At 50.0% G+C, this 25,976-nt stretch overlaps 1 protein-coding gene across 8 annotated transcripts in view; it reads right to left on the reverse strand.

Annotated features, from left to right (window-relative positions):
- The window catches only part of TSPOAP1 (TSPO associated protein 1), a 68,948-nt gene that overhangs the window by 34,247 nt on the left and 8,725 nt on the right, over window positions 1-25,976 (reverse strand). For all 8 annotated transcript variants that reach the window (XR_015260674.1, XM_086763348.1, XM_086763344.1 and 5 more), the window contains exons 2-11: window positions 22,908-23,015; window positions 21,097-21,225; window positions 18,776-18,952; window positions 15,265-15,534; window positions 9,704-9,811; window positions 8,899-8,982; window positions 7,374-7,463; window positions 5,911-6,033; window positions 5,401-5,505; window positions 4,997-5,047 (exon numbers count right to left, since the gene is read on the reverse strand). Coding sequence is in view for 7 of the 8 variants with exons in the window: in XM_086763348.1 (XP_086619474.1) it covers window positions 4,997-5,047; window positions 5,401-5,505; window positions 5,911-6,033; window positions 7,374-7,463; window positions 8,899-8,982; window positions 9,704-9,811; window positions 15,265-15,534; window positions 18,776-18,952; window positions 21,097-21,225; window positions 22,908-23,015 (1,245 nt within the window). In the remaining variant the exon portion in view is untranslated. The remainder of the gene's footprint in view (window positions 1-4,996; window positions 5,048-5,400; window positions 5,506-5,910; window positions 6,034-7,373; window positions 7,464-8,898; window positions 8,983-9,703; window positions 9,812-15,264; window positions 15,535-18,775; window positions 18,953-21,096; window positions 21,226-22,907; window positions 23,016-25,976) is intronic.

Here is a 25,976-nt window from a genome sequence, read left to right on the forward strand (position 1 = left end):
TTGATGTATCTTTTTCTCTGTCCAACTTAAAAAAATAAATCATGCCCTGAAATATGTGAGATAGAAAGCCTGGTTTTTAGGCAGCTCTAAAAATAACACATCTGACCTGGAAAAAAGCTTCTTTCTTGTCTCAGAGTACCACAAAATCTTTCTGGCCCGCTCCCTACCAGCTTAGGAAGGTGCACGCATTTTTATTTTATCGTGACTTATCTGTTTTAAACATGTCAGTTTACCACTTGTTTTCAGTCGTTATCACAACTAGCTAGGTGCTCTCAGTCTTTAAGGGAAGCCTGGTGAAGTCTCTGAAGCCTGGCAAGAAGTAACTGTCTCTGAACAGAAAGAGAATATGGGATGCCACGAGCAACTTCCAGAAATGTCTGCATTCTCCACTTGCTCAGAGTCACCTCCCTGCTCACTAAGTCACGTTGGACAGGATTCCTTCGCAATCGTAAGTGTTCAAATTTGCTTACACTTAAGATTTTTCGCATGAATGCTTCTCCCCTACACATTACATCTTAATGTAGAAAAGAAACCATGAACAGAAAGAACAGTTGCGATCAAAGTAGGATCAAAGTAGGGCGTCCTCTAGACCAGCACCTGTCCCTGACCCTACCTTTGGGCACAGCCTACTGCAAGCGACAGGTACAGAACAGCTGCAGGATCAGAGAGGGTTTCCCATCTTGCCTGGAGACCTGAGCAAGCAGATACTGTGCTTAATAGCATCATAATGGTACCTTGGTACTGTAAATTTATTAATCACAGTTTAAATCCATTTATACTGGTGGCTACGCCAATAGCCTGGATTTAATTAAGCCATAGTTTAATTCTGAGACACCTAATTAGCCAGGTGTCTTTTAGATCTTGTGTTACTCAAAATGCACAAACATCCCTTAAGTATCACTGCCACAACGCGTGCTTCTAGCAGAGTACTTGCAGAGGTCCACGCACAGCTGGGCAAACAGCAAGTTTCCAGGGCACAGCCAGGAGCCAGCAGGATAAGGAAGAGAAGCCCAAGGACACAGCCAGGAGCTTCAGGGAACCAGCAGGAACCAAGCCCCAGACACAGAAGAGACAGGAAACTTCTGTGTCTATGCCCGCCCCAAAAGGGGAAGAAAGAGGAGCCGCACGCCAACTGAGACTGAGCAGCATGATTACCAGAAGAGGCTGCAAGAGCAGGGGCAGAGCTTGGTGGGGTCAGTTTAACCACCCATTCTGATTTTTCACACCGAGCTAGACCAAACCACCACAGCTCAGCCCTGTCCGCTCAGACACTCTCCTTCTTGGCTGCTCCACTACACTTCTCCTACAGATGATGTTCCCCATCCAGACATCCCTTTACCTTTCTCAGTATCTTCTGCTACATGTTCTTGAGATCAGAGAATCATTATTTTGCCAGAAGGGAACTCTGCAGTCCAGATTCCCGCTGAAAGCAGGGCTAACGCCAAAGGGATCGAAGGAACGTCCACAACCCCACACAGACGTGGGTGCTACTTCTACAGGATCTGGGCACACCCTATTAATGTCCTTGGGCTGCTCCCAGTTCTTTTCCTAAATGTTCCCAACATTGTACTTGCCTTTTTGACCAGATTTGTGATTTAGGCTGACATTTCCTGCCACAACAGGTAATTTTAACACTGTGCATGTTTAGTCACGGCTGCTGCTCCTCCACGGGCATGCCTCTGCACAGTCAGTGTTACTGTCATTTAATCTCCTCGTTACTCATGAGATCCTCTCACAGCTCTGTGCAGCTGGATCTGAAGGTGATTCTTGAAAGCAGTTTTCTATCAGCTACAAACTCCATCACTTCCATACAAGCCTTCTTTCCAAATAATTTGTGAATAGGCCAGCTAGCACAGCTCCCAGACTATAACTTCATTAGTTACTACCTCTTCTGTGAAAACTATTATTCATAACGTCTGCTTCCCATCTTTCACCAATTCCAAAGCCAGTAAAACCTGTCTTTTTCTCCAGGACACTTTCATTTGTAATGATATTGCCATTGCTTTTGGGTTTTGAATGAAATACTTCACTCTTGGACTGCAAGTAGTTCCCAAAAGACCTTTAAATGTTCATGACGCATGGAGAAGGCGCACAGTTGGACAATTCTAAAGATCTGGAAATGCAAAAAAAAATAAAGCTCCTAATTGGTTGAGAAAGCAAAGCATTTAAACAGAAAAGCAGCTCCTCTATCAAAGGTGGTAGCTCCTTTAATTACATTTATTTCTTGGAGGTGACACTCTTGCAATCTTTTCTAGAGTATAGTTAAAATAAGAATATCCAGCAACTGTCAAAGTCAGGACAGAGGAGAAAAATGTCCCATTTGACAGGATTATAGCAGTACCTGCATGCAATCCAAAGTACTCTGGTAGCAAGAAGAAAAGCAGAAAGAGATATAAAACCACATCAGCAGTTACACTAGCCAAAAATCAACAATCTGCCAAAAATAACCCAACCTTCAGTTTGAATAAAGTTGTTTTCTCACTGACTTACAGCAGCTGCCTCGTTCCATACTGAGATTCCCACCTCATTCCCAGAAGCATCTGCTTGCTTAAACAAAAGCCAAATCCCACATACCAAATCATGATTAAGATAACCGTGCACTTTTTGAGGGCCTCCAAATCACAATGTGCTTTGAGCCAAATCACAATACGGCTCAAGTGTCAGTGCTACTCTTCAAGCCCTCTTTTCCCAGCATATTGCAACCACCCATAAAATCAGAAGAATGGACACTTTGTGTGCAGACATTTTCCCAGGTTTGACACCAAGGAGTGCTGGGAATCCAGGCACAGCTCAGAACCTGGCTTTGACATGATTTCAAGCAGCTAACAGCCTGCTCAGTCATACACCTTGCTCCTAGGTCAGGGAAAACAAACAAAATTAGGCTGTATTCACCATGTTTGCCAACAAAATTCTACACTGGATTCCAGTAATCAGGCTGTCGCCTTTTGTATCTTTGCAGTGCAAGAGGCAGTTGAGGATTCTGTCTCACGTATTTTGGAACTACTACTGAACTCCTTCTTCCTGCAAGCACAATCCTCGAGGATTTCTTTCTAAGCTGAGACAGTCCTTTCATCCATGGCATCTCTGCACACAGAAACCATCCCAAACTCTACCCACACCCATCGCTGCCTTATCACAGAACTGCAGGGTAGCTGAGGTTGTAGGCAGCTCTGGAGATTACCTAGTCCAATTCCTTCAGCTCAAAGCACGCTCAGCTAGAGCAGGTTGCCGAGAGCTTTGTTTAGTTGAGTTCTGAACATCTCCAAGGAGGGAGACTCCATCACGTGGCTGAACTCTTTAAACAGGGAAACGGACACTCATTCTTCATTAATATTACATCAAAAAGCAATCCAAACGTGTAAAAATGACAATATGCAGTGTAGGCACCCCAAAGCCCCTAATTTTGCCCTACACTGACGTTCTGGAATGACTAGGATTACAGTTAAGTCATTTAAATGACAGTTGCTCCACATTAAACTAGATTTTAAAGAGAATTTATCTTTCTTTGGTGCATGTGGTGTCATTGACTTACAAAGCATCTCTGTACCAGTAACATGAAAGCAAGAATATTTAACTGATGAAGTCCTTGCAGAACACGATCAGCCTCTCAAACACAGAACAAAATGACTGTCCCTTTCTTCCTTTGCACAGGTAGATGTCTAGATTAAACCTAAGTAGCTTCTCCAATCCTTCAATGAATTAGTTCAGAAAACATTTGACAAGCATCTAACTTCCCTCCCCTTAAAGGCTGCCAAGAAGCCAACTAAACACCAGCCGACGTAAGAGCAGCACCCATATCAGATCTGATCCTGTCTCTGCAGCCAAAAGCAGATGTCCCAGACAGGACACTGAAACGGGGCAATACATAACATCACTTCTCCGCGATATTCACCCAGCCTGCAACAATTTCCATCCCATTCAGTCTGAGCCCAGCACTTTCAGGCTCAGAGTAGGTCAAGCCTCCTTCAGAGAAGAAGCTATTTGCAGCCATGGAGCAATCCCCTCCATCAAGAACACTCAGCATCTGGCTCAGCTCTCCTGGGCTCCTAACAGCCGCAGAGATGCTGCACAGCGGTGACACAGGGAGTGCAGCCTGTCATCTCTGACTGTGCATCACAACTGCGGACAGCGCCGTGGCCTCATTAGTGCGAGATCTCACTGTCCAGCTGTTGTACAGTGAGGCATTCTGCTCGGTCTCACACGTCTTAGTACTCAGAAAATCTCAGCGGACTGGGAGAGCAGAAGCTGCCCTATTTGCCTTTACACCTAACCCAACTCTCTGGCAGCCACGAAGTCACCACATCAAGTTCCACGGTTTGGTGCTTTGCCTTTGCAGCTCCAGGAAGCTGCAGCCGAGGTTTTCTCCAAAGTCATCCCAATAACCTCTGAGATAACGCAAATCAAAACCAAAACAGCACTCATCTCATCTGCCAGGCTGCACGGTTAAGCCATCTGCCACCACGGCAAAGCGTGTTCTGTGTGGATGTCAGAGCACTCGCACATCTGGTCCCAGTCTAGCAAACGGGACACGGGAGCTGTCTCAAATGTCATCACTCATTATGCTCAGGCAAAGGTCACATTTCTTCCTTTTTTCCCCCCCAATAAAAAGCATAGAGCACATATACACAAAAGACATTTCAGATCACACGGACACAAGTATTTTTCTCCCTGCAGACAATTCTGGAAACTGGAGCAGGCACATCTGAGGTTGGTTATTTAACGCATCCCTGAAAGAGCTGTTGGGCACAATCTGAATGGAGTAACCTATCTGAGGATTGAGCAGGCCAGGATTTAATCCCCAAAAACTCTGACCCCAGAAACTACTCTGCCAGCACAAGTGATACTTGTTCACAGCAGTAACATGTTGTGTCTGATCAAGACGCTAAAGCATTTTGCTCAAGAACTAACAAAACCCAGGGCATCAAGAAAATCAATATTAAGAACAAAAGATACCGGACCTGCAGCCACTAATCCATCTCGTTTTCTTCTGCCTTACCTCTAGAAGCTGTACTGCTCCTTCATGTTCTCTTTTTGCCTCTGCCTGCGCCTAAGAGGAAATAAGAAACGGAGACATAAGAAAGCAGCCTACCTAAGTTCACTTCTACTGTCATCATCACCTTGATAGACCATTATAGATTTAAAACACAGGCTGAAAGCATCTCCGGTCTTTGGAGAAACAGCAATGAGAGATCAGAACTGGCACTAATGGGAAAAGCCCTGCACTTTGCTCAGGTACCAGAGTTTGCCTAGACACAGATACTCTCCCCGGGTTTACTTTATCCTGTAAACTCACATATACCTTCTCCATATATCGCGCTTCCAAGGACACAAGGTGCAGGAGTCCCATTACTTTCCAGAGATTCAGAGAGTAAAACGTCCATTCTCTCACACACTGCATACCTGCTGCAACCGTCTGACTTCCTCTTGCTTCTCCTGCAGGACTAGCAGCGCTTCCTTGTGCTCAACTTCCAGCTGCTGCCTTCGCTCAGCCACATTTCTCATGTGCTGCGGAACAATTCACAGACAGCTGAAGGGCGGCATTACTGAAATGCTGCCTTACGCCCTACCACAGGCCATAGAGTCAAAACGTGGCCTGTATTTCACGTCATCATTGAACAGAGGAGAAAGTAAGAAACTCTTACCACAAGTCAGAGCAATACAGTCAAAAGAAACCCTTAAATCACTGATGGCCACCTTATTTCCCCTCCCACCCAAATCCCTGAAGTAGCTTTTCTAAAGCCCCTCTGCCCACTTTGGAAGGCCATGTTCCAGGATCCTGCAGAAAGAGAATTCCCAACGGAAGGACAGAGACAAAAGAATGGACAAAAAAAGGCAAGGAGACAACACGTGCCATCCAAAAGCAGCACTAAGTGTCTGGACAGTCCTTCCAGCCATGTGGATCCTACTGACCTTCAGCACCTGCTCTAGATTCTCCAGCTTGGTTTGGAGTCCTTGATTCGTCTGAACTACTGAATCCCGTTCCTTAGTAACCAAAACAACCTGCAATTTCAGGTCAGCATTCTCAGATTCAACCTGAAGAGAAAGGACTTTCAATTAGCACAAGTAGCCATAGGTATTCCTTGTGTAAATTATGGAGGACAATTTATTTCTGTATCTCAATAGGTTGCTTTGCAGACCTGCTTTCTACTTGTAACGGTATCAAAACAGTGAAGCTCATCTCCCTCTGGCTTTCACTCAAAACAAATACACACGCATTGGTATCAGTCCTCAATGTGATGAACACTTTATTTGCACATACTACTTCTCCCACTGGACTCATCTGCCCTCTCCATTTGCAAGGCGGAAGGGTCTGGGACAGCAACAGGCTACATACTGAAGAGATTCGAAAAAAGCAGAGGTCTGCAAGTTTTTTAACCCTAGATGGTAGGATTAAACACAGAGAACAGTACAGAAAGCTCAGTAGCCTGCTCAAATCACATTTACCTCCTCCACTTACTACAGGAAAACCCAGTAACATATTTTGGTTGTAGAGTGCACTATGGCTCGATGACTACTAGCAATGCAGATTATCAAGCAGAGACAAACGTTTCCACTTAGAACAAACAGTTATTAAATACGTCGGAAGCCTTATGCATAGTGGCAACACTTACACACAGGACAGACAAGTGACTTTCTAACTCTTGCGCATTACACTTGTCCAGAGGAGGAGCTGGGAACAGAAACCCATGGTAGATCTTCATTGGAGTACCAACGCTTCTACCATTCTCACATGCAACAACACATTCCTAGAACACAACCCTCTGAGGTGCAGCCACTCTCCCCTGAAATCCACTCTGCAAAATGAACAACGCAAGTATCTTGCCCTTGTCCCGAGACCTGAAGCTTTTCAGTTTTCCATCTGGCAAGGGCAGCTCTGATTTGCAGGAGTGGCTTTCTCACCCACCCCATCATCAGCCACCAAAACCCCTCTTCAAGGACGACAAAAAAAGGTCTGAGGTGACTGAGGACATTTTGAAAGACTCCATCTTTCAAACACACCATATGCTTGCATGACTTGCAGTGATGGGTTCTGCTCTGCCACCACTCTGACCAGAGCACGCTGCTCCCCACCAACCACTGTCCGTCTCTGGTCATGAACTTACTAACAAGTTACCAGAGGTAAACCAAGGACAAACCTAAGTAAGGACCAAGCATCTCACTCCAGTCTTGGGAAACTCTGTAACAAAAATAGGGCAGTTAACTCTGCTTGCGGTTACCACAGGGTACACAGGACAGAGAGGTATACAGATGGGCGTACAACCACTACTCAGCTGGCAACCTGAAAACCTAGCATGCTAGCAAGTTCTTCTCAGCAAAATTTTACAGAAGCTAACACTGACAAACATGTGACAAACAAAGATATTGCTTTTTACCTGTCCTGCCCATCCAGCCTTCTCGTTCAGCTGCACATTCTCTTCGGCCAGTCGTGCATTTTCACTTTGTACCTCCTGCAGCTGGATCTCCTGTCCAGAAAGAGCAGGCATTACCACACCAAGGTCCTCAGGCTAACTCCCCCAAATTATTCTGCAGAGCAGCTCCACTGCTCCTGTTGGCTGATGGTGCAGAATACTGATGGGATGCTGATTGAGCGGTGGAAGGCAATAGCATGCACACTGCTCAAGCAGATCGCAGCCCTGTGTCAGAGCCTCAAAGCCCAGAAAGAGAAAGTCACATCCTTGTCTACCTCACAGGTCCAGTGCCATATTATTTACATACTGCTGTCTAGAACTCCATCTCCATGTACAACAATTCATCAAGTTTCACCTTTACTTCAAGATCAGAGTCCTCTTGACAAATTCCAATTAAGGAAGAAAAATTATTTGGAAGAATGATGCTAAAGAGAGTTCTAGACCGCAAACTCAAGAGTTTTAAATGGCTGACTCTGAAACCAGGCTTCACTCTGGAGTTAAGAAAGCAACATGAGCCAGCTATCACTGCCTTAGAGAATACTGCCTCTGAGCAGGCAGGAGGCCACGGACATTTGAAGAGACACTGACTGAATTTGTCAGGTCCAGTTCATCTGCAGCAACTTTGTACAGCGTTAGAGGAATCTAACAGTTGCACAGCCACATGACTCCACAGAGACACACACACACCTCCCCATCCCAACGTTTAACAGATCATCAAGTATCTTCTGGCTCTTCCAAGAGCTAATTCCCTGTGCATGCAGTCTCAGTCCCAGTACTTCAACGTGAGTTGGCCCCTTCTTGAGCTCGAAAAGCTACTGTCTAACAACATACAATGACCAACTTATTCCTTAAATGTCCTACTCTAACCCAGACAGTAAGGCTGAGCTATGCACTGCAAACTGCATATGAGTCTGAGCTACGCATTAGAACTGACATGAACTGAGATTTGAGCAAGACATCGAACATCTACTCAGAAGGTAAGCACCCTTGCATGAAACCATACGTTGTCACAGTTACTAATGCCACCAGTGCTGCTCAGCAAAGCAGAAACAGAAGGGAGAAATCCAGATGCTGTGATATGACCTGCAAAACTCCCATGAAATAAACAGAGGCAAGATTTCATTCCACCAATAAGAAGCGCAAGAACATGACCATGGGTTTGTGTAATTACCCTCTCAAGATGCAAAAATCTTTCAATACTTGTCTGGAGTGCATGTGAAAATGGTAAGCATCTCCTCAAACTAGCAAAGGCCATGGAGTTTCATCCAGCGATTTATGCAGCTATACTTAACCCAAAGACAGCTGAAAAACTAAATAAACAATTCAAGCTTCAAGGGCTGGAGTCCAAAATTTGTGAAACCTTTGAAATTAAGAGAAAGACTGGCGATTGCTTATTCAGCTGAACTGAAGAGGATCCAAGAGAGGCACACAACAACCTAGCTCCTCTTCTACCGTTATGCTTACAACAGTAGGCAACAAGAACACTTACCAGTTCTTTGCATCTTTTATGCTTTTTCCTCACTTCATGCTCAAGGTTTTCACATTTTTTGCGCTTTTTCTTGAGTTCAAATTCCTGCACAAAACAAGCATAAGTAGATCAGCAAGTCCACATTCTTAAAATGTATAAGAAATTCAAACGCAGCTTCTCAGACCCAATGTTGTATTAGCTATTTTTATTTTCTTAAGAAAATCTCTTTGTGACAAACATAAACAACATAGAAAACAAAGGAGGGTTTTGTAAGGTAGTAAAACCAAAAAACTTTCCAAGTGAAACAGCTATTCCTCTCTCCCCCAAGCCTTCCATCTTCTGGAAACAGTTCTGTTTCCCATTTGCACAGATTGTTCATATTTGCATAGCACAGGAGGGGGGACAGGATGTGAGGGACAAAAAGACAGAGCTGTGCTAAATATTCAGCTTGAAACACTGGCTGTGCTGTCTTAGCTTCTATCCTCATCCAAATGACATCTACCAGAGAGCAGACACCCTCTGGGTGAGTACTTGTATCTGCAGTTACTCACTACCACTTATGGCTCCTCAGATAGCTAAGAACTGCTAAAACTCACTGTGAGCTGCCCCAGTTTGCTGGAATAAGCCACAAGGGACAAACATGCTACCTGTCCCAGGTCAGTCATATCTGTTCCCAGTTCAAATGAGACTAAACCAAACACAGCACAGAATCTATTCGCACAGAATCTATTCCCTCCCAGTTTAGCAGGATATATTCCCCCACCAGCCCAATACCTGGAGCTGCCACCCAGCAAAACTTTCCATGCAGTCAGGCATCACAACTCACCAGCTGCTGTATCTGTTGGCTGCTCTCTTGGTCTGTTATTGCATTTTTGGGAGGGAAATTTTCATGTCCTTCAGAGGCAGGTCCCAGTGGCTGCACACCTGATTCCACCTGGAAAGCAAGTAAGATGCCAGAGAGCTCAGGGACAGCCAGGACCACAGAGCGCACCATGTAGACCAAGGGAGAGGAGGCCCTCCTAGCAGCACTGCCTGGGAAAGCAATGCTCCACATGAAAACCCCTGATCGCTCCACCAGACAAGGAGAAAGGTGAATGCCATGCCAGAGTTCTCTCAGCCACCAGAGACCTGTGCTTGGAGTCTTCTGGAGCCCAGCATCAATCAGTCTAGTTCGACTTAACCACCCATGTGCAACGGTGGGCTCCAGAAGGCTCTCAGATCTGAGCTCCCATTTATGCCTCATCTAAGGTTTCAATGAGAGGCACCAGTAACACCTTTAACAGCCTTCTTCAGAGCAATAAAAAGAAGATGGAAGATGGTCAGAAGGGAGAACGTAACCCTTACAAAGAGCAGAAAGTAGAAATCAGTGAAGATCTCAGAATGTAAAAGCAGGGAAGAGCAGATGAAAAATACCAAGAAACGGAGCATCTCACCTCAGCTGGTAGCCGAGAAGGACTGAAATGGCAGCAGACGTGCTATGGCTTACATGCCACCACCAAAGCAGATGAAAGGAGACACTTTTCTGTCCACAAGTTTCTAACAAACTCCCTTGTAATTTGGGCGACAGATAAACACACCTTTAATCCTTTGAATTTTCACTCTCAACTGACATTTGACTTCGCATTGTCTGCCTAGAAATCTGAGAGCAGTGCAAGGCCTGCGGTAAACAGAAGAGGGCTTTGCTAATGTCTTATTTTACATCTTGAACTTAAAGTTATTTCTGATAAATAGATTTTAGGGACAGGAGATCTTCAGGATCATCAAAGCCAACTTGTACAGTGAGCAAGCAGCAGGATTTTGTGACTCCTTCTCAGCCCTTAACCTTCGGTTGACCTCTCATCTTCTTGAACTTCACTTTTCACTTTAAAGACCTACAGTGCTGAGGGAACTATGCCACCAAACCTGAGCTCCCTTCACAGTCAGTTGTTAGGACAGGATCTAAGCACTACACCCGACATCTGATTTCTTTACCTATTTTAGGCTCTGAAGCCACAGGTTTTAACCACGTCTATTTTCGTGGCTCCACTGCTGAAAGCCAGAAAACTCCAAGAGACTACACTCAAGTCCAGGCTATCAAGGTTTTCACATCTTCTGCTACAAGGAAAAATTTGAAACCACCTCCCATGGAAAGCTTATTCCCTGCCACTCATGGAACAAAGTCTACTTGGGAGCCTGGCAGTCTAAGCAGCAACCAGCGGCTGGAAATCTTGAGATCCTCCACCCAAGCGACGGCACCTTATGAGCCCCAGCTGCGGGGAGCTTTCAGATGTGCTGAGAAACCATTACTTAACTCTGGAATATCCATGCACACATGTTTCTGAGACTTTTTTTTTTTTTAATCACTTGGTACATACTAAGTTTCAAATCTGTATTTCACACCTCCCCTCCAAAACTGTGCTTCCTTGCAAACTGAAAATGTTGCATTTTAGGCAACTTTATTGAAATTAGGTCCCAAGGAATGCTAGTGGATGCCAGCTAAGGTTAGATACTCACTGCACAAATACCATGCACTATGCTGCACAAGTCATGCTCTCCTGCAAATAGATATGCAACACAAATTTGCTCATTTGTGATTATTTCCCAGCAAAAAGCTAAACAAAATGATGACATTCCCAATTACAGACAGCTTACAAAAATTACCAAACCACAAATTTGCCCCCATGAACCTCATTTCCCCCAAAGAGCAATGCCCCCAGTCACATGCTCATATACTGTTATTTTTCCACAGAACCCAGACCCAGCACCACACTAAACAACTGATAAACGAGACTGGCACAAATCAGGAAGAGAGCAGCGACCTGGAGCTGCACCACCTCATTGAGAGCAGGGACTGGAAGGTGCTCAATGAACAAGTCAGGTGCAAGGGATCTGTTCAACCACACAGTTCAAAAGTCACTGTGGAACAGCTGCTTTCCACCCCAGTGCTACCGCGGTGTGCAGCGACGCTGGCAGAGAGAGCAGGACGGGACTGCATCTGCATCCCCAGGCTGCCGCAGCTAAAGCCGAATACACAGCAGAAACAGAAGTACCTGTACTTTGGAAATGACCAGAAAGTGTAAAGCACAAAACAGAGTAAATTAAAAGTGTGGTAGACTTTCTAGAAAGCTCTGCCCTTGGCACCCAGAAAGCATCATCACAACCGTACCCCAAAAGAATTGCTACAGCGTTTGCCATCTAACCACAGCCCATCCCCTCAGCTGTGCCAGGGCAGCTCTGCACCGTGTCAGACAGAGCCGGACCAGACCACTGACAAGGGTTTCAGGACAAGGGAGGAGGAAGGCTGGGTTTGCTGGGTTGTTTTTAACTCAGCTCTGTCACATCAACTGCTCAACACGAGTTGCACTGACAGAAGTGAAGGAGCAGTGGGAACAAGCAGCAGGGGAACAGGAGGCTGTTTAAGCCAGCATGGCCACTGAAAGAAATCCCCGCTAAATTATGATTTGGCATTACAGAGATAAGCACCACCCTAAAAACCTAAATGAAGAAGTAGAGCAATCAGAAGGAGAACAGAGAAATGGGATTTTCCAAGGACACTCAGAGGAGAAGCTTGCTCTTTGTACTGTGAGGAAGTTCTTTGAAAGCTGGGGAATAGTGACTGCCCTGACACACTGTGCTGGGGAGCAGGACAGAACAGCAAAGCAATTTATTTTAATTACGATAACTGTGGTTACTGCCCTGATGGCTGACTTCAACCCCAGCATGGCACCACTGCGCCCGCACAAACACAGCCCGTTGAGCCCGAGGTGTTCTGCGCCACAGGTTTCAGCAAAGAGACTGGCAACAGCCTCCTTGCTCCTGCTTCACTACTGCCGTCAGGCTGTCTTGCTGCTATTTATCAGCCAGAAAATCTTTTGACGATGAGGACAGACTCTCATGAATCACAGAAATAAAGAGTATCCATGAGAATGACCGTAATACATGTTCTTTTCTGATAGAATCTGCAGGGTCAGTTGAAAATCAAGGTACGGAAGGGCTGTTCAAGGAAGACAAGCGTGGAGCACAGTGGAAAAAAAAAGAAATCTGTGCATCCCTCTTCATCATGACGGAATCTGAGGGGCGAGGGGTCACCAGGGCAGAAATCTTAAACTATGAAGAACAGAGCTGAGGATCTCTCTCAGACAGAACTGTCCATAAGAACTGTGGAAGCCAACAAAATAAACAGTAACAAATCACCAAGGTTAGACGATAGGCTTCAAAAGGGTTTAAAAACCCTGATCAGCCTGAACTCAGTCTCTCACTTCAGCAGTAACTGAATCGAGACGTGCAGCGTGTCACTTCTCTGACACCACCTTAATACGAAATAACCGAAAGGTGGCACTTGTCACGTTTTAAGAGTATTCCAGTAGAGATCTGGGGAAACACTGAGCAGTACATTTGATATCTGGTCTGGGCAAACTGATGGAAATTGCAACAAAGATTAGGCATATATATAAAAAAAAACAAACCCCAAACATATATTGGGAAAAAAAAATTCCACACTTGCAAATCTATAAAGAGTTTTTCTAAGGTGTCAGCAAGCAAACAGGTGAGGAAGATCCAATAGGTACAATCTGCTTCGGTTCTCTGAACACATTCCGCTGCAGTGCTTTGAAAAGCTTCTGCAGACACCGAGCCACCACGGGATGAGGGGGAAGGTTTTCTCTCGGGTAAATACCTAGTGAATATGAGAGGACTAAAAGAGCGGCAGCGGGAACCGTGCTCTCCAAGTACTGATGCAGCAAAGAGACAAATGGTGAAGAGGGCCTCATGACACTGAGAGATTACAGAGGGCCGTCAGACAAATGATGTTTTAATAGAACCCAGTGCTTACCAAAAAGGCAGAGATCTACTGGGAAAGGGAGAGAAAACATCATTATGCCACCATATAAATCAACGACACAGTGCCTGGCTTACTGCGTGCAGCACTGCTTCCCCCAACACAAAAACGACAGAGAAAACGTACAAAGGAAGGAGATAAAGATGATTAACACTGACTAAGAGACTAGAAAGAAACAAAAAAAAAAAAACGGGTGAAGGAGAGGGGCCTATAAACTCACGAGTGACTTGGAAGAGAATGGAATGAATATTCAATACATCTTCTGTAAGAGCTGAGGAGCAATAAATGAGAGCAGCTGGTGGGAGCACGGCAGGAAGATGAGCATCCTGTCCTCACACGGCCTACAGATGCAAAATTCTGCCACGGGACACCGCGGGTACCCAAAACGCCGGAGAGAAACCGGGTGAACCCACGCAAGACAAACCCGCCGGGAGCTGGGGGGCACCGGGGAGCGCCTGGCACCCGAGCCCGGCCTCACGCACCCACCCCCGGGCAGCCCCGGAGGCCTCTGCCGGCCCCTCACCCCCGGCCCGGTCCCGGCGGCGGTGCGCCCTCGCCGGAGGCGCCCACCAGGACCGGCCCAGACCTCGGCCCCCACGGCGGGCTGAGCCTCCCCGGCCCGCTCACCGCCGCTTCGACCTCCTTCGCGGAGGGCTTCGCCCCCGAGCGCTGAGGAAAAGCCCCGCTGCCCTACCCCGCAGGCCCCGGCGGGCCTGTCCCGGTGGCCCGGGAGCGGCTCGGCCTCGCCGCGGGAGAGGCGCTTCCCGGCGCTGCCTGGGGCCCGCCGGCCTCGGCCCCCGGCGGAGGCGGCGCCGCAGCCGCCCCCGGCCCGGCCCGGCGAGGGGCCCCGCGGCAGGGCCCGGCCTTACCTGCCGGCTGCGCGGGCCGCCAGCGGGGAGGCGGCGCCCTGGGGCGGCGGGGATTTGCCGGGCCGTACCACTGCGGCCGCGGAGGGGCGGCCGGGCCGGGCCGGGCCGGGCCGGGAGCGCGGGGCTGGGCTGCGGCCCTGCTCCTCAGCGCGGCCTCGGCGTCAGGCCCGGCCTGGCCCGCCTCGGGGGTTCGGCCTGGCTGGGGCCGTTGCGGTGGGGGAGGTGGGGGACGCGGCCGTGCGGCGGAGAGGGCCCGGCCCTGGCTGGGGACGGGGATGTGGGTCACAGAGCAGCAGGCCTCCCTGCCGCCGCTGCCATGTCCATGGGTGCCCATCGCTTACGCACTGGGCCCCAACATCCAAACCTCCGCAAACACCAAAAACATGCGTTTTCAGCAAATGAGGGCAAAAAGAGGGGTTGTTTGGTATCCTAGGCTGGAAAATACAGTGCGGGAGACCCGTGCCCGGTAAGATGAACAGGACCGAGCCCCCGGCGTGGCTCAGCATCCCCGCGCTGGAGTGAGCTGCTGGCAGCATCCATGTCCCACATCAATGAATCGGTCATTTCAGAAACTAGCACAGCACCCGTTCGCAGCAGATGTGAACCGCAGCACTCGCATACTCTTAAGAAGTTTCCTAAGTACAGTAATTAATTGAGTAATTAAAAAGCAAAACTTTCAGATCGCTGACCCACTTGTCTCACCTCCCTGTGTGCTTCCCCTCCAAGTGCTGGGTCTCCCAAGCGGGCCTCCTTTGGTGGAAGTGAACCTTTGATGCAGGTATTTAGCGTTGGTACGGGTGGTCCCAAGCGTGTGGCAGCACTTGGCAGAGCGCCGCCTGAACTGATTTTAGAGGAACGTAGACACTCCTTGAAATTCTTCAGCGCGATCTGTCTCTGCAGCCGTAATACCTCTCGCTGGGATTCTCGCAACAGGCGATCGAACTCGATGACGTTCAAGCAGCGAGGGTCATCCTGCGGGAAACGCAAACAGGACATGGTGTCGCTGACAAGCTCTGAAAGGTGGAACAGGTCAGGGCGGTGATTTAACATGCAAACTGAAGAGATACTGGTGAAAACCAGGTAACGTGGCACACAAAGATTTCTGTTTCCAAAGCCTCAAAATGCGAATACATTATTCCGCCCTCAGATAGAAACTAGCCTGTAATGCTTCTGCAGCTGCCCCAGCGGCAAGCAAAAGGGCTTTTCTGGGCGAGCATTTCTCGGTGCTTGCCAGCAGAGAGCGTGTCAGGACAACAGAATTTCCGTTCCCAGCCAAACAAGAGTCTTGGCAGGTTTGCCTCCCTGGGGTGGGTGCTGGCATTCTCGGCAGCCCTAACGGTGGTTAGGGCTTTAAATGCTGGAAAGAATTAAGAACATCTGGGGCTTGTCCAGTTCTCACTCAGGGTAATGTTTGGGTTTCAAACATTCTTGAATTCTAACCTCTTCAGAGACAGTGTGTGTGGATGGGCCCCTATTTTTAGCACGAGGGGTCACTCCCATCCACTCCAGACCCAAAACAAGCAGCTTTTGAAGGAAACCAGTGCAATCTTATTCTCACAAAAATCGTGAGAATGTGTCACCAAGCTTGTTTAATTCTTCAAAGGTTTTCAGATTTCAGGAAGATGAAAAAACACGTGCCTGCATGTCCGTACATACGTACAAAAGCTGGTTATGAAAACCTGTCTTTACAAATATGCTGCTGGAGAAGACATTGCTCATTCCCCTGGAAAGCTCCTAAGCCAGTGACTTCAATGCATAATTGGTATCCAGGACAAATTTAGTCTGCTTCCCTGTTCACTTCTTATTTGCCCTAAAAATAGCATGTGCTTTATAAATACAATTTGTGTAGAAAATCATGGTTGCTCTCATGCTACAAAGGGGAAACTGAGGCAGCATTAATGGGAACTGATTACAGATTCAAGAAGTGAGCAGCTGGGCCTGCTCTGTGCCGGACCCATGTTCAGGCTATCAGGGTAGTAGTTCTTTAAACAAAATTGTCTGTATAAAATCTCCCTTCCCCCACCAAAAAAAACAGGGCAGCTATTCCCAACAGACAGCTTCTAAAGCCTGGGGTGACAAGGGAGTAGAAAAAAAAGCTCAGTCCTCCACTCACAGCTTCTATTCTACACATTGCCTGCCGCTGCCTTGCTGTTCCCTGCAATCCCCCGCTTCCAAGAATTCCTGCTGCAGGAAATTGCAGTTTGGTATTAGCTGGAGCTGGGGTTTGACTGGAAGCTCATCACCAGAGTATGATCTCAGGAAATAAATTTTATCCTATCCTAAGAGCCCTGACTTTGCAAAACAAGGCCAATGCTTTCGCAGCCCAGCATGCAGGGTGTCTGTCCTGGCACTGGAAAGGAACTGAGTGGATCCATTTCATAGCTACGGAAAAAAATTGTGCTGATTTAAATACCCTAGATTAAAATTTATGTGGTTACAAACTCTGCGCGTGCACATAGTATCTCCGCATACAGACCCCCTCATTGGCATAATGCATTTTGCATGCTGCAGACAGATTAGGTGAATTTTGAATTTTAATTAGCTGGAAATTAAAATTTAATGAGGGGCTTGCTTGGAAGAGAAATGGGAAAAATGAGATCAGACAGAATTATTTCCTCTCTTGCTCTCCTCGCTGCAGATTCCCTGCTCGTGTGTCGATCCCCTCCGTCACTGGTGCCGCGCAGTTACTCAAACCAACGGCCTCACCTGAGCCAGGGTGGTCACCCATGCCCTAGGAAAGCAGCCGCTGAATTCGTCAGCCCTGAGGATTGCACCCATGTGTATTTCCTTGGCCAGTAGTGAATCTTGCTCACTGCCTTTGTCACATTCCTCTACGGTTTGTCACTCTCCTGTCCCTAGCAGATTCAGGTTGCCCAACACCCTCTGCTAGGAAAATCAGACTGCTCTGGAAAGGGTCCGTTCCCACTTCTGGGGCGTTCTGCAGTGAGAAATCAAGGGGACAGGAAGGGAATTTCTTCTTGGTGACACCGTAGAGCACAGTCAGACTTGGATAATATTTTCCTGTGGTTTAATGCCAGAAGGGGATTGCAGCCTTGCTGCAACCCGGTCATTCTTGTCCTGATGAGATCTACATTAGGGAAAGTCTGAGGATCTACCCTCAAACCATAGTTAACATGAACATATGGGGAGGTCAGGGACAGAAATAAAGCTGCTTTCAGCAAGGAAGTATCTGTCACCTAAATATTATGTAAGTAGGGTAGGCAGAAATGTAAGTATTCGTTCTGCTCGGCCAGGTGCAGGAAGGTAGGGTTGCACTTGACCACATCTGCATTAACAAAACAGAGAGAATCCAGCGCGAGCCCTAGCATGACTGAGCTTCTCATGAGAGTTTATTAACTGACCTAAACGGAAAACATCCAGCTCACGAACAAAAGACGTATCTGACATGCCCAGAACAGGCTGCTTTAGTCACCTGGAGTGGGAATCACTTCACCTAGCTTCAGATTCTGCAGAGGGTCCTTTCAGAGTCATCGCAGAGAAGCAGTGCTTTGAGGGAGAGACACATCCAACCACTTTTAGACATCTGTCTTGGGACAAGCTGAATTATCCCTTTTATCCCTTAATTTATATCGGCAAGGTCTGTGTTTGTGCTGAGGGGAACGTAGGTCACCAGCCCAGGTGGAGGCGTCAGCACTGCAGATGGGTTCATGAACACCCACCCCTGGCTTGTGATCTATCCCCTTCATCATAGTCATCGCAGGATGCACCCAGTTATCACCAGTCTCGTGGTGGCTGTGAGCACTCAGAAAGCTGCAGCTCAAGACATGGGATTTAAACTGGTTCTTGGGAACACGCTTAGCTGTTTTACTTTTTAAAGAAACACTAAAGGAGGTCTTGCTTCCACATCTTTCTAGAAGCTCAGCACTGTGAAAAGTTATCCTGCATTTGTGGCTTCTCAGGGTTTTCCAGAGGAGAGTTTTAGTCACTGCTGGAAATGGCAGCTCAGACCCACGGATTCACAGAGGGACAACTGGGGTGTCCCCCACACAGTGCTCTGGAGGAGCCCGGACACCGGCTCTGCCACACACTCACTCGATGTTCCCCACCCAAATCACACATCAAACGCCCTCTGTTTTCAGTCTGCATGTGGGACTATTTGCCCTCACACTGTTTCCTGCAGCCTGGTTGCCATCACTGCTGTTGCACTGCTTGTCCCCAGCCACTGAGCGATGTGTCCCAGAAAGTGTCTCACCTTCCCTGCAATGAGTTTCGCCTGCAGCTCCCGGCACTCCTGCTGCAGAGCTTCGATCTGCTTGTCTTTCGCCAGGAGAGCACTGGCTTGCTCTGTCAGGTCCTTGGCACGCTGGTGGGCAAATGCTTTTTTACACAACTCCAGGCTGGAGCCCTTCAGAGGCACTGGAGCAGTTACCTGCACCGGAAAGAGCAGCAAGGGAGAAAGCGACATGCGTTGGTGTTCGTTAACCATCGCCCCAACAGCCATTGGGCAGGGTGCAAGAGAAGCAGCCTAACCCCGAAGGACAGACAAGCAGACAGCGGGGCATGACAGATGTATGGAAAAGTGGGAGGAAAAAGGAAGGGCTGGATGGAGAAGTGGATCAGAGAAGAGCTGGGAAGGAGAAGGTGCTCAGCAGATGAGGCCCAACAGGTATAGTCAGCATGGGGGGGCTGCAGGCAGGGCAACAGTGGGTGGGGAGAGGAGAGAAAAACCGTTTGAAGGTGGAAAGAGAAGAGGAGGCAGCAAAGAAGGGGAGGGGAGGATGGCAGGAAAGATGAGCATGGGAGCAAAGATGGAGGTGGCCAAACCAGGAGGAGAAATGGAGCTTCTTGTGGGTTTCTAGGTAGCGGGAAAGAGGGCGTTGGCATGGATGGGTGGAAGACACAGGCAAAGGGGGAGGCAAGAGAGAGCCCAGCAAGGGCCAGCACAGCCAGGGGAGGACTGGGAGATGTTCAGCACGAGAAGCAGTTCAGCTTAACATGTTCCCTGCAAGAAGGGAAGAGCAGGAGTGGGGACAGCAGTGTGCTTCAGGGGGAGCAGGGCCAACAGGGACGGGCTGGACACAGGCTCTGCGCAGAAGCCCCGGGCAGGAGCTGAGGATGCCCGGTTGCAGTCTCCCTGGGATGCCTGCCCTCAGCATGCACCCCTGTCCCTGGGGCCGGCTCTCCCTCTGGGTACCAGCACTGCGGAGCAGCTCATGTCCCCCTGCTCAGCCCAACCCTCTGGGCAGCGAGGCCACATACAGTCCCCAAGTTTATCAAACCCTGCCTCTCCCTGTCTAGCTCTTTTCATCTACACAAAGCCTGGCGTCGCCTGGCCTTGGCGAAGGGGGACTCTCTCCCCTGCCTGATCAGGAACATGGCATCTTCTGTGCAAACGTTTCCTCCCCAGGTCTTCCTGAGCATCTCACCCAGAAGCTGCATGCTGGGCCCTAGCTTCCTGGGGACCTGCATACCAGGCACTGCCAGATTAACCCCAGCTCCTCAGGGCCCCTTCCCTGGGGACGCAGCTGCTTCCAGCCCACCCTCCACGAGCCTCAGCTGTCCGGCTGCTTTCTGCTGTTGGGAGACCTGGGGCAGCGCAGGAGCTCAGCACGTTGGTTCTCCCAGGGCTCGCACAGGTCTTAAACTGTCACCACCCCAAAGTTTCACTCGGGTGAAAAAAAAAAACACTATTTGTATAGTTGCTGGAGGGTCTGCGTAGCTGTTGGATGTATATCAAATGATTTACCTTAACATAGCATCTGACAAGTCCATCTGGCAGCAACTGTTGCCCTGCAAGTACCAAAACCCTGTGAGAGAGGGGCGGCACGGTGCCTGGGGACAGAGGGCAGGCAGTGCCAGGAAAAGCCACTACCTTGTCTTCAGCAAAGTTTTTGCTTCCTCCTTTCTATCCTAAAGGGCTTGAATTCCCCATCACAATCCCTGGTTTCCTTCCAATGAAATAACAGTTTTGCCTTACTCCACTGCAATCCACCTTGAGGAAGCTCATGCAAGTGCTGGTGCCCAAGATCCCACATCCTACGGCCATCTCCCACCACTCCTGCGCCGTGTCAGATACTACACGGTTTGCAACAAGCTGCTGTTGGGTTGGAAAAAGCAAAAACCATGCGGCTTGCGCAGCACTGCAAGTGAGGTGTGGATGGGACAGAGCAGAGTCTCTCACCCCTTCCTGTTTTGCTTTACCGCACTCCTTTTCTTATTCAAATACTTCCTGTTTCTTTTTGGTGAAGTCAGATGAATTATTTTCACGACTTGCCCAGGGAAAGCTGAGCTAATTATCTTAAACTAACACCTTACGGTAGGTCAGCACATTTACAGCGAGAAACCAAGCCGGAGGAAATTGCTCAAAGCTTCTGCAGGAGCAGAAGCAGCTGGCGATGGCTGGGTTTTGCGATTCTTGCCCTGCTGCTGATGTGCGAAACATGTTTGCTGAAGGTTTAAGAAAAGGGGAAACAAAAGGCCTTTCTAGCTCAATAGAAGTAGCAAGTGAGAAGTCCCGGTGATGAGGTGCTCTCCGAGCTCAGCTTCCCAGCAGTGGCAAGCGCCCGCACTCACAACTTTGAGGTTTGCCTCCTGGAGTTTCCGGGCTCGCTCCTCCAGGCGCTTGGCAATCACCGCCAGCTCCGCGTTCTTCCTCTTCAGGTGCTTCACCTTCTCCTGCGTCTGGGGGAAGCAGCTCCTGCGCTGGATAATGGAAGTAGAGATTCAAGGTGAAGCCACACGCTGAGGGATTAGGGGATGCTAAGGTCCCCAGCCCTGCCTGACACACAGGGCTTTTCACAGCCAGGGCTTGGCCTGTTCTCCTAGAACTACCCCAACCATTAAACACCAACCTCTTCTCTTGTTGCCTCTCCAGCCACCAAAACCTGTGTTCTTCCTGGTATTTTTCTTGATGTGACCTCTTGAGATGCCCCTCACCCCACCCCAGGCCATCCCACGTAGTCCCTCTCCATCCACAACACGCTCGTTGCAGGCTCTGCCTTTGGGACTCAGCGCGTCAGCATCAGCCTATCCTGGCTGCCCACCCTTTGGGCTTTCTCTTCCAAAGTCTTCTCCGTTTATTTCCCGGGGGTTACAGGCCTCAATGCAGCACTGCACATTTGTGCTGTGCCACCGCTGCGAGCTTAGCTGTTGTCCTTTCCCTCATGCCACCAAAGCATGAGTTGGGGGGAGCGGGAGAAAGCAGCAAAGGACTTTATGATGTTTGCAAAGCACATTTCTTTTTTCTTCCTATTGATTCTGTTCATTCTTATTTCCCTTTTATTTATTATTTGTCCATTTTGATAAGCTGCCACTTGCTGATGGCTCATTCTCTCAAGGTCGTACCCAGATGTGTTGTGCTGTCTTTTCACATCAGCAAAAATGTCAGGTCAGTTCATCCTTCCAATTATTTTCCTCCCTACCCCTGTGAGATCCCACCATGGGCGCTTGCTGCTCTCACTGCTTTTCTTCAGCCAGAAGATCGAGGGTGATTTTTGAGAGTAAGATTTGATGAGAGCTTATATGATAGTGCTTTGCTAAAATCCAGATGACTGATACGGGGTAACCCCCCAGCGTGCAGGTTGTACTGGATTTATGCTTTTAGCATAAGAAAATTATCTAAAATATGCATTTTGAATTTGGTGATATAGATCTGAAATGCTGAGCAATCAAATTTTCAGGCGCCCAGGATGGCCACATGCCCAGGCCATGGGGCTGCGTGAGTGGCTGGTGCTCTCCGGGGAGGATGCAGGAGGGGAACATCCCCTCCTCATATTCCCCAGGGGTCCCGGCTGCCCGCCGTGGGCCTGGGGAGCCAGGGACGGGGAGCGGGGTGGAATGAGCGGCCCAGGCTGTGTCAGCCTGGCTTGGCTTTGGGAGCAGCTGGGGAGGAGCCGGGTGCCGAGGTCCCGTGGGAGCAGGGGGCAGGGCTGCACTGTCACCCAAAGCCCAGGCCGAGTGAATCAGTGTTTCTGCTTTTCCAATTAAGGAGGAAACAAGAGCGACTTCCTCCTCCCCTGCCATCAGCTCGCCGCTGCCTGAGCAAGCTGCCAGCTCCGGCGGGTGGCTGCGTTAAGGTCTCTGGTGGCTTCCAGCAGACAAGCAGCACCAGACGGAGGGCAGAGGGTCCCAGCTCCACTCCGCATCATGAGGATGAGGGGCTGCTCCAGCCAACAATGGGTGGAGTGTGAAGGCACCCAGGGGCCGCAGAGCACCCAGGCCCCCTTTCAGCCCTGCCCAGCCCATCCCGTGTGCCAGCATCCCTGCGAGTTGGCAGCAGACGGCAGCTCGCCTCGGCCGGGACTCCCTCCCCACAGAGCATCCCGTGCCAGCAGCCGGCCCAGCACCCAGCCAGGCTGCAGAACGGGGCCGCGTCCTTTGCTCACCAGCAAGCTGTTCTCCTCGGCCAGGCTGGAGCAGCGGTGCCGCAGGTCCTCCAACGCGCTCAGCAGCTTCGTGTTCTGGCTCACGAGGAAGCCGTAGTCAGCCCCGCTCTGCAAAACAGCGCGGGAGAGGCAAGGCCGGGCTTTGCCTGCCCGGGGCGAGAGGGACCGCGGCTGCATGGCCCCACAGCCAGCCCAGCCCGGCTGCGTGGGCAGGCTGGCAGTGTCGGGGTGCAGGCAGCAAAGGGGCAGGGTGGGATGTGTAGGCTGATTTCAGGAGGCCAGGGGCTGCATGTCCTCTGGGGGATGAGTGGCCTTTGGGGCCAGTCTACATCACCTGTGGGTGACAGCTACCATCTCCACAGCTTTAAAGATGCTGGGGGAAAAAGCCCAGACCCTCAAGTCATACTCAGCCACTTGCCTTTTGCCATGGTACCACCTAAACCAGCCCAAGTTAAACTCTAGGAGAGCCAGCAAGAGCCAGGCGGGCAGGGTGCAAGCCATGACACCCCAGAGGCGTGCGCTGCTGCCCACGGCTCAGGGACCCGGCAGCCTCCAGCACCACACAGCTTTCGGAGGTTCCTCACCCACTTCCCCATGCCAGCTCCCCCAGTTTGGCCCAGGAGCCCAGCCCCACGCTCTGCCCTCTCTGTGTCAGCCTCGGCTCCGGAAGAAGGCGACATGTCGGATTTCTTTGCAAAACACCACCTTAATTTTGTCACATCAAAAGCAGCAGCAGCTCTGCCGGGAGCTGTATATATAGCTTTGTGGTTACTGCTTCCTGCTCAGAGCAGCTCACCGCAGGCTCGCTGCTGAACAGGCTCCCAGAAAGTATTTTTGTGCGTTAGCAGAGCTTGTAGCCAAGCGATTGCTTCACAGCTGCCATACGGCATCTCGGGAAGACCTAGCCAGATGTTTTCCCAGCAGCCAGGCCGGTCCTGCAGGACCCATTCCCAGTGCCCAGTCAGCCTTTGCTGGTGCTGCTGAACGACCGTGACCTTCCTGGTGCCCAGCGCAGCTTCTGCAGTTTGCAAGCCAAGGCTATGACTGAAACGTCCCTTGGCTACCAAATAAATGCTGCCCAAGCTTTCTCAGTAGCAAGAATTCAGACAGGCAGCTCACAGCTCTCGGATGCTGCTAAGCTCTAGGAGGTCTGAGACTGGCTAAAACTCACTACACTTTTGACCAATACTATATTTTGGCTTCTCAATCACATCCATTGGAGAAAAAGGGCAGGAGACCAGTGCCACAGAGTCCACCCCACTGAATCCCCCGACGCGGCTGCCGTGCCTATGCCACAGCTCTCCCAACCTCTCATGCCTTGGCAGACCAAGGAAGGAAAACACAACTGAAGGACACTGAAAACCAAAAAAAACCACCTCAGAAGATAACACCCAGCCCTCCTTGCTGGCCTCACACAGTGTTGCCATGTCCCACGAGCCTTCTGAGCCACCAAGGGGATGTTAGGTGTCACGAGTGGACTGGCCTTTGGCAGAGTGGTTTGCAAGCGTCCACCCTGCAGAAATCCCAGGGTTTGAGAAAGCTGGAGGAAAATGCCCCACTGGGAAAAGATTTGTTTTCCACTTGTGTGAGACCCAGTACCACATCCTGTGGCATCAGTCCCATCCCTGCGAGATGTCCTTGTGAATATTTCCCCCAGGAACAGCAAAGCACTTCCTCGGGCTGGGGACCCGTGCAGGGGACACTGCAGGTGCTGATGGGGGGACAGAGCAGGGTGGGTGCGCAGGGATGGGGGGATCCTCCCAGCACCTCCCGTGCTGTGCATGGCAGAGCCTTGGGCTGGTTCACTGCCGCCATCCCCAGAGTCAAGCAGACAGCCCCTGGGATGAAGTCAAAACGCATTATTTCCGTCTCCTTGCTGCTGCCGAGAAGCCTCGAGCTCCTTGTCTGTGGCCACTTGCACCGAGACAGGCTGAGCAGACTCAGCCAGCAACCCCTGCGCCCGGGGTAGGAGCTGGAGCGCTTTTCGGAGGAGCTGATGTGCTCCTACCTCTCCCCATCAGGCAGCCAGGACTTCTGATGCCATCAGCAGGTGACAATTGGCACTTCCAGCGTGGCAGGGGGACCTTTTGGGGACCCACATGCAAATTGCTGCATTTGAAACCCCTTTTCTGTAGCTACAAACAACAGCTTCATCGGGGCAGGATGCACACGCTCCCAAGCACTTACCCCCAGGCTGTCCCCACTTCAGCCCAGGTTTCGTGCCACGACTCCAGAGCCCATGACGTGACAAAGACTGGGACCACACAGAGACCTTTCCAGTTCCCTGGGTGCTGCAGGACCCCCGGGCCAGGTGCCATGGAGCAGGAGAGCGTGGCTGCGCGCTCCAGGCAGGGGCCAGGCCCGCAGCCAGGCCTCTGTGCTGCCAGCACGTCCCACTGCGGCTGCAGCTCCCTGGGGCTTTGCCCGGAGAGGCACAAGGGGCATCTGCAGTGAGAAGACGTGGAGGTAGGAGATCCTTGCTGTGCTGGACGTCTGTCCCACGCAGGGACCTCACTGCCCCGGAAAGCTTTGCCAGTGCTGAGCCGGCCCTGGCTGCATCGGCTGAACCCTCCTCCCAGACCACGTAGAGCCTGTAGCCGAAGGACTGTCTAGACGTCATCCCACGCTCATTAAACATTCATTTCCTATAATGAAATAGCTTTTAATTTATTAACCGCTCCGCTGTTCCTTACGGTTCCCGTGCTGCACGGTGCAGCCTCACTGCAGGCCTCGCTCGCGGCACCCTGGGCGCTGCTTTTCAAAGGGAGCTGGGGAAATCTTTGGGGAGAAGAGGCACAGAGGCTCCCGCCAAAGCGACTCATCTTGCTAAAGACATGCAGAAGTGCTGGCAGGAGCTGAAATCCAAAATCATCCCTCGAGCAGGGAGCTGTTCCGTGAGCTGGAGTCGGCAGGAGCCAAGGCAGAGGTGACACTGCAGGGTGGCAGGGACGGTCTCCGGGCAGTCACGTCCCCGAGCATCCTCAGCCACTAAAAAATTAACCCAAGTGACATGTTCTTTGGGAGAAATTTTCTAAAACCAGAGCAAGGCAGGAGAAGAGCAGCAGGGAG

Source organism: Chlamydotis macqueenii, chromosome 19 (genome assembly GCF_036417535.1).
Source record: "Chlamydotis macqueenii isolate bChlMac1 chromosome 19, bChlMac1.mat, whole genome shotgun sequence".
NCBI classification, from domain to species: Eukaryota; Metazoa; Chordata; class Aves; order Otidiformes; family Otididae; genus Chlamydotis; species Chlamydotis macqueenii.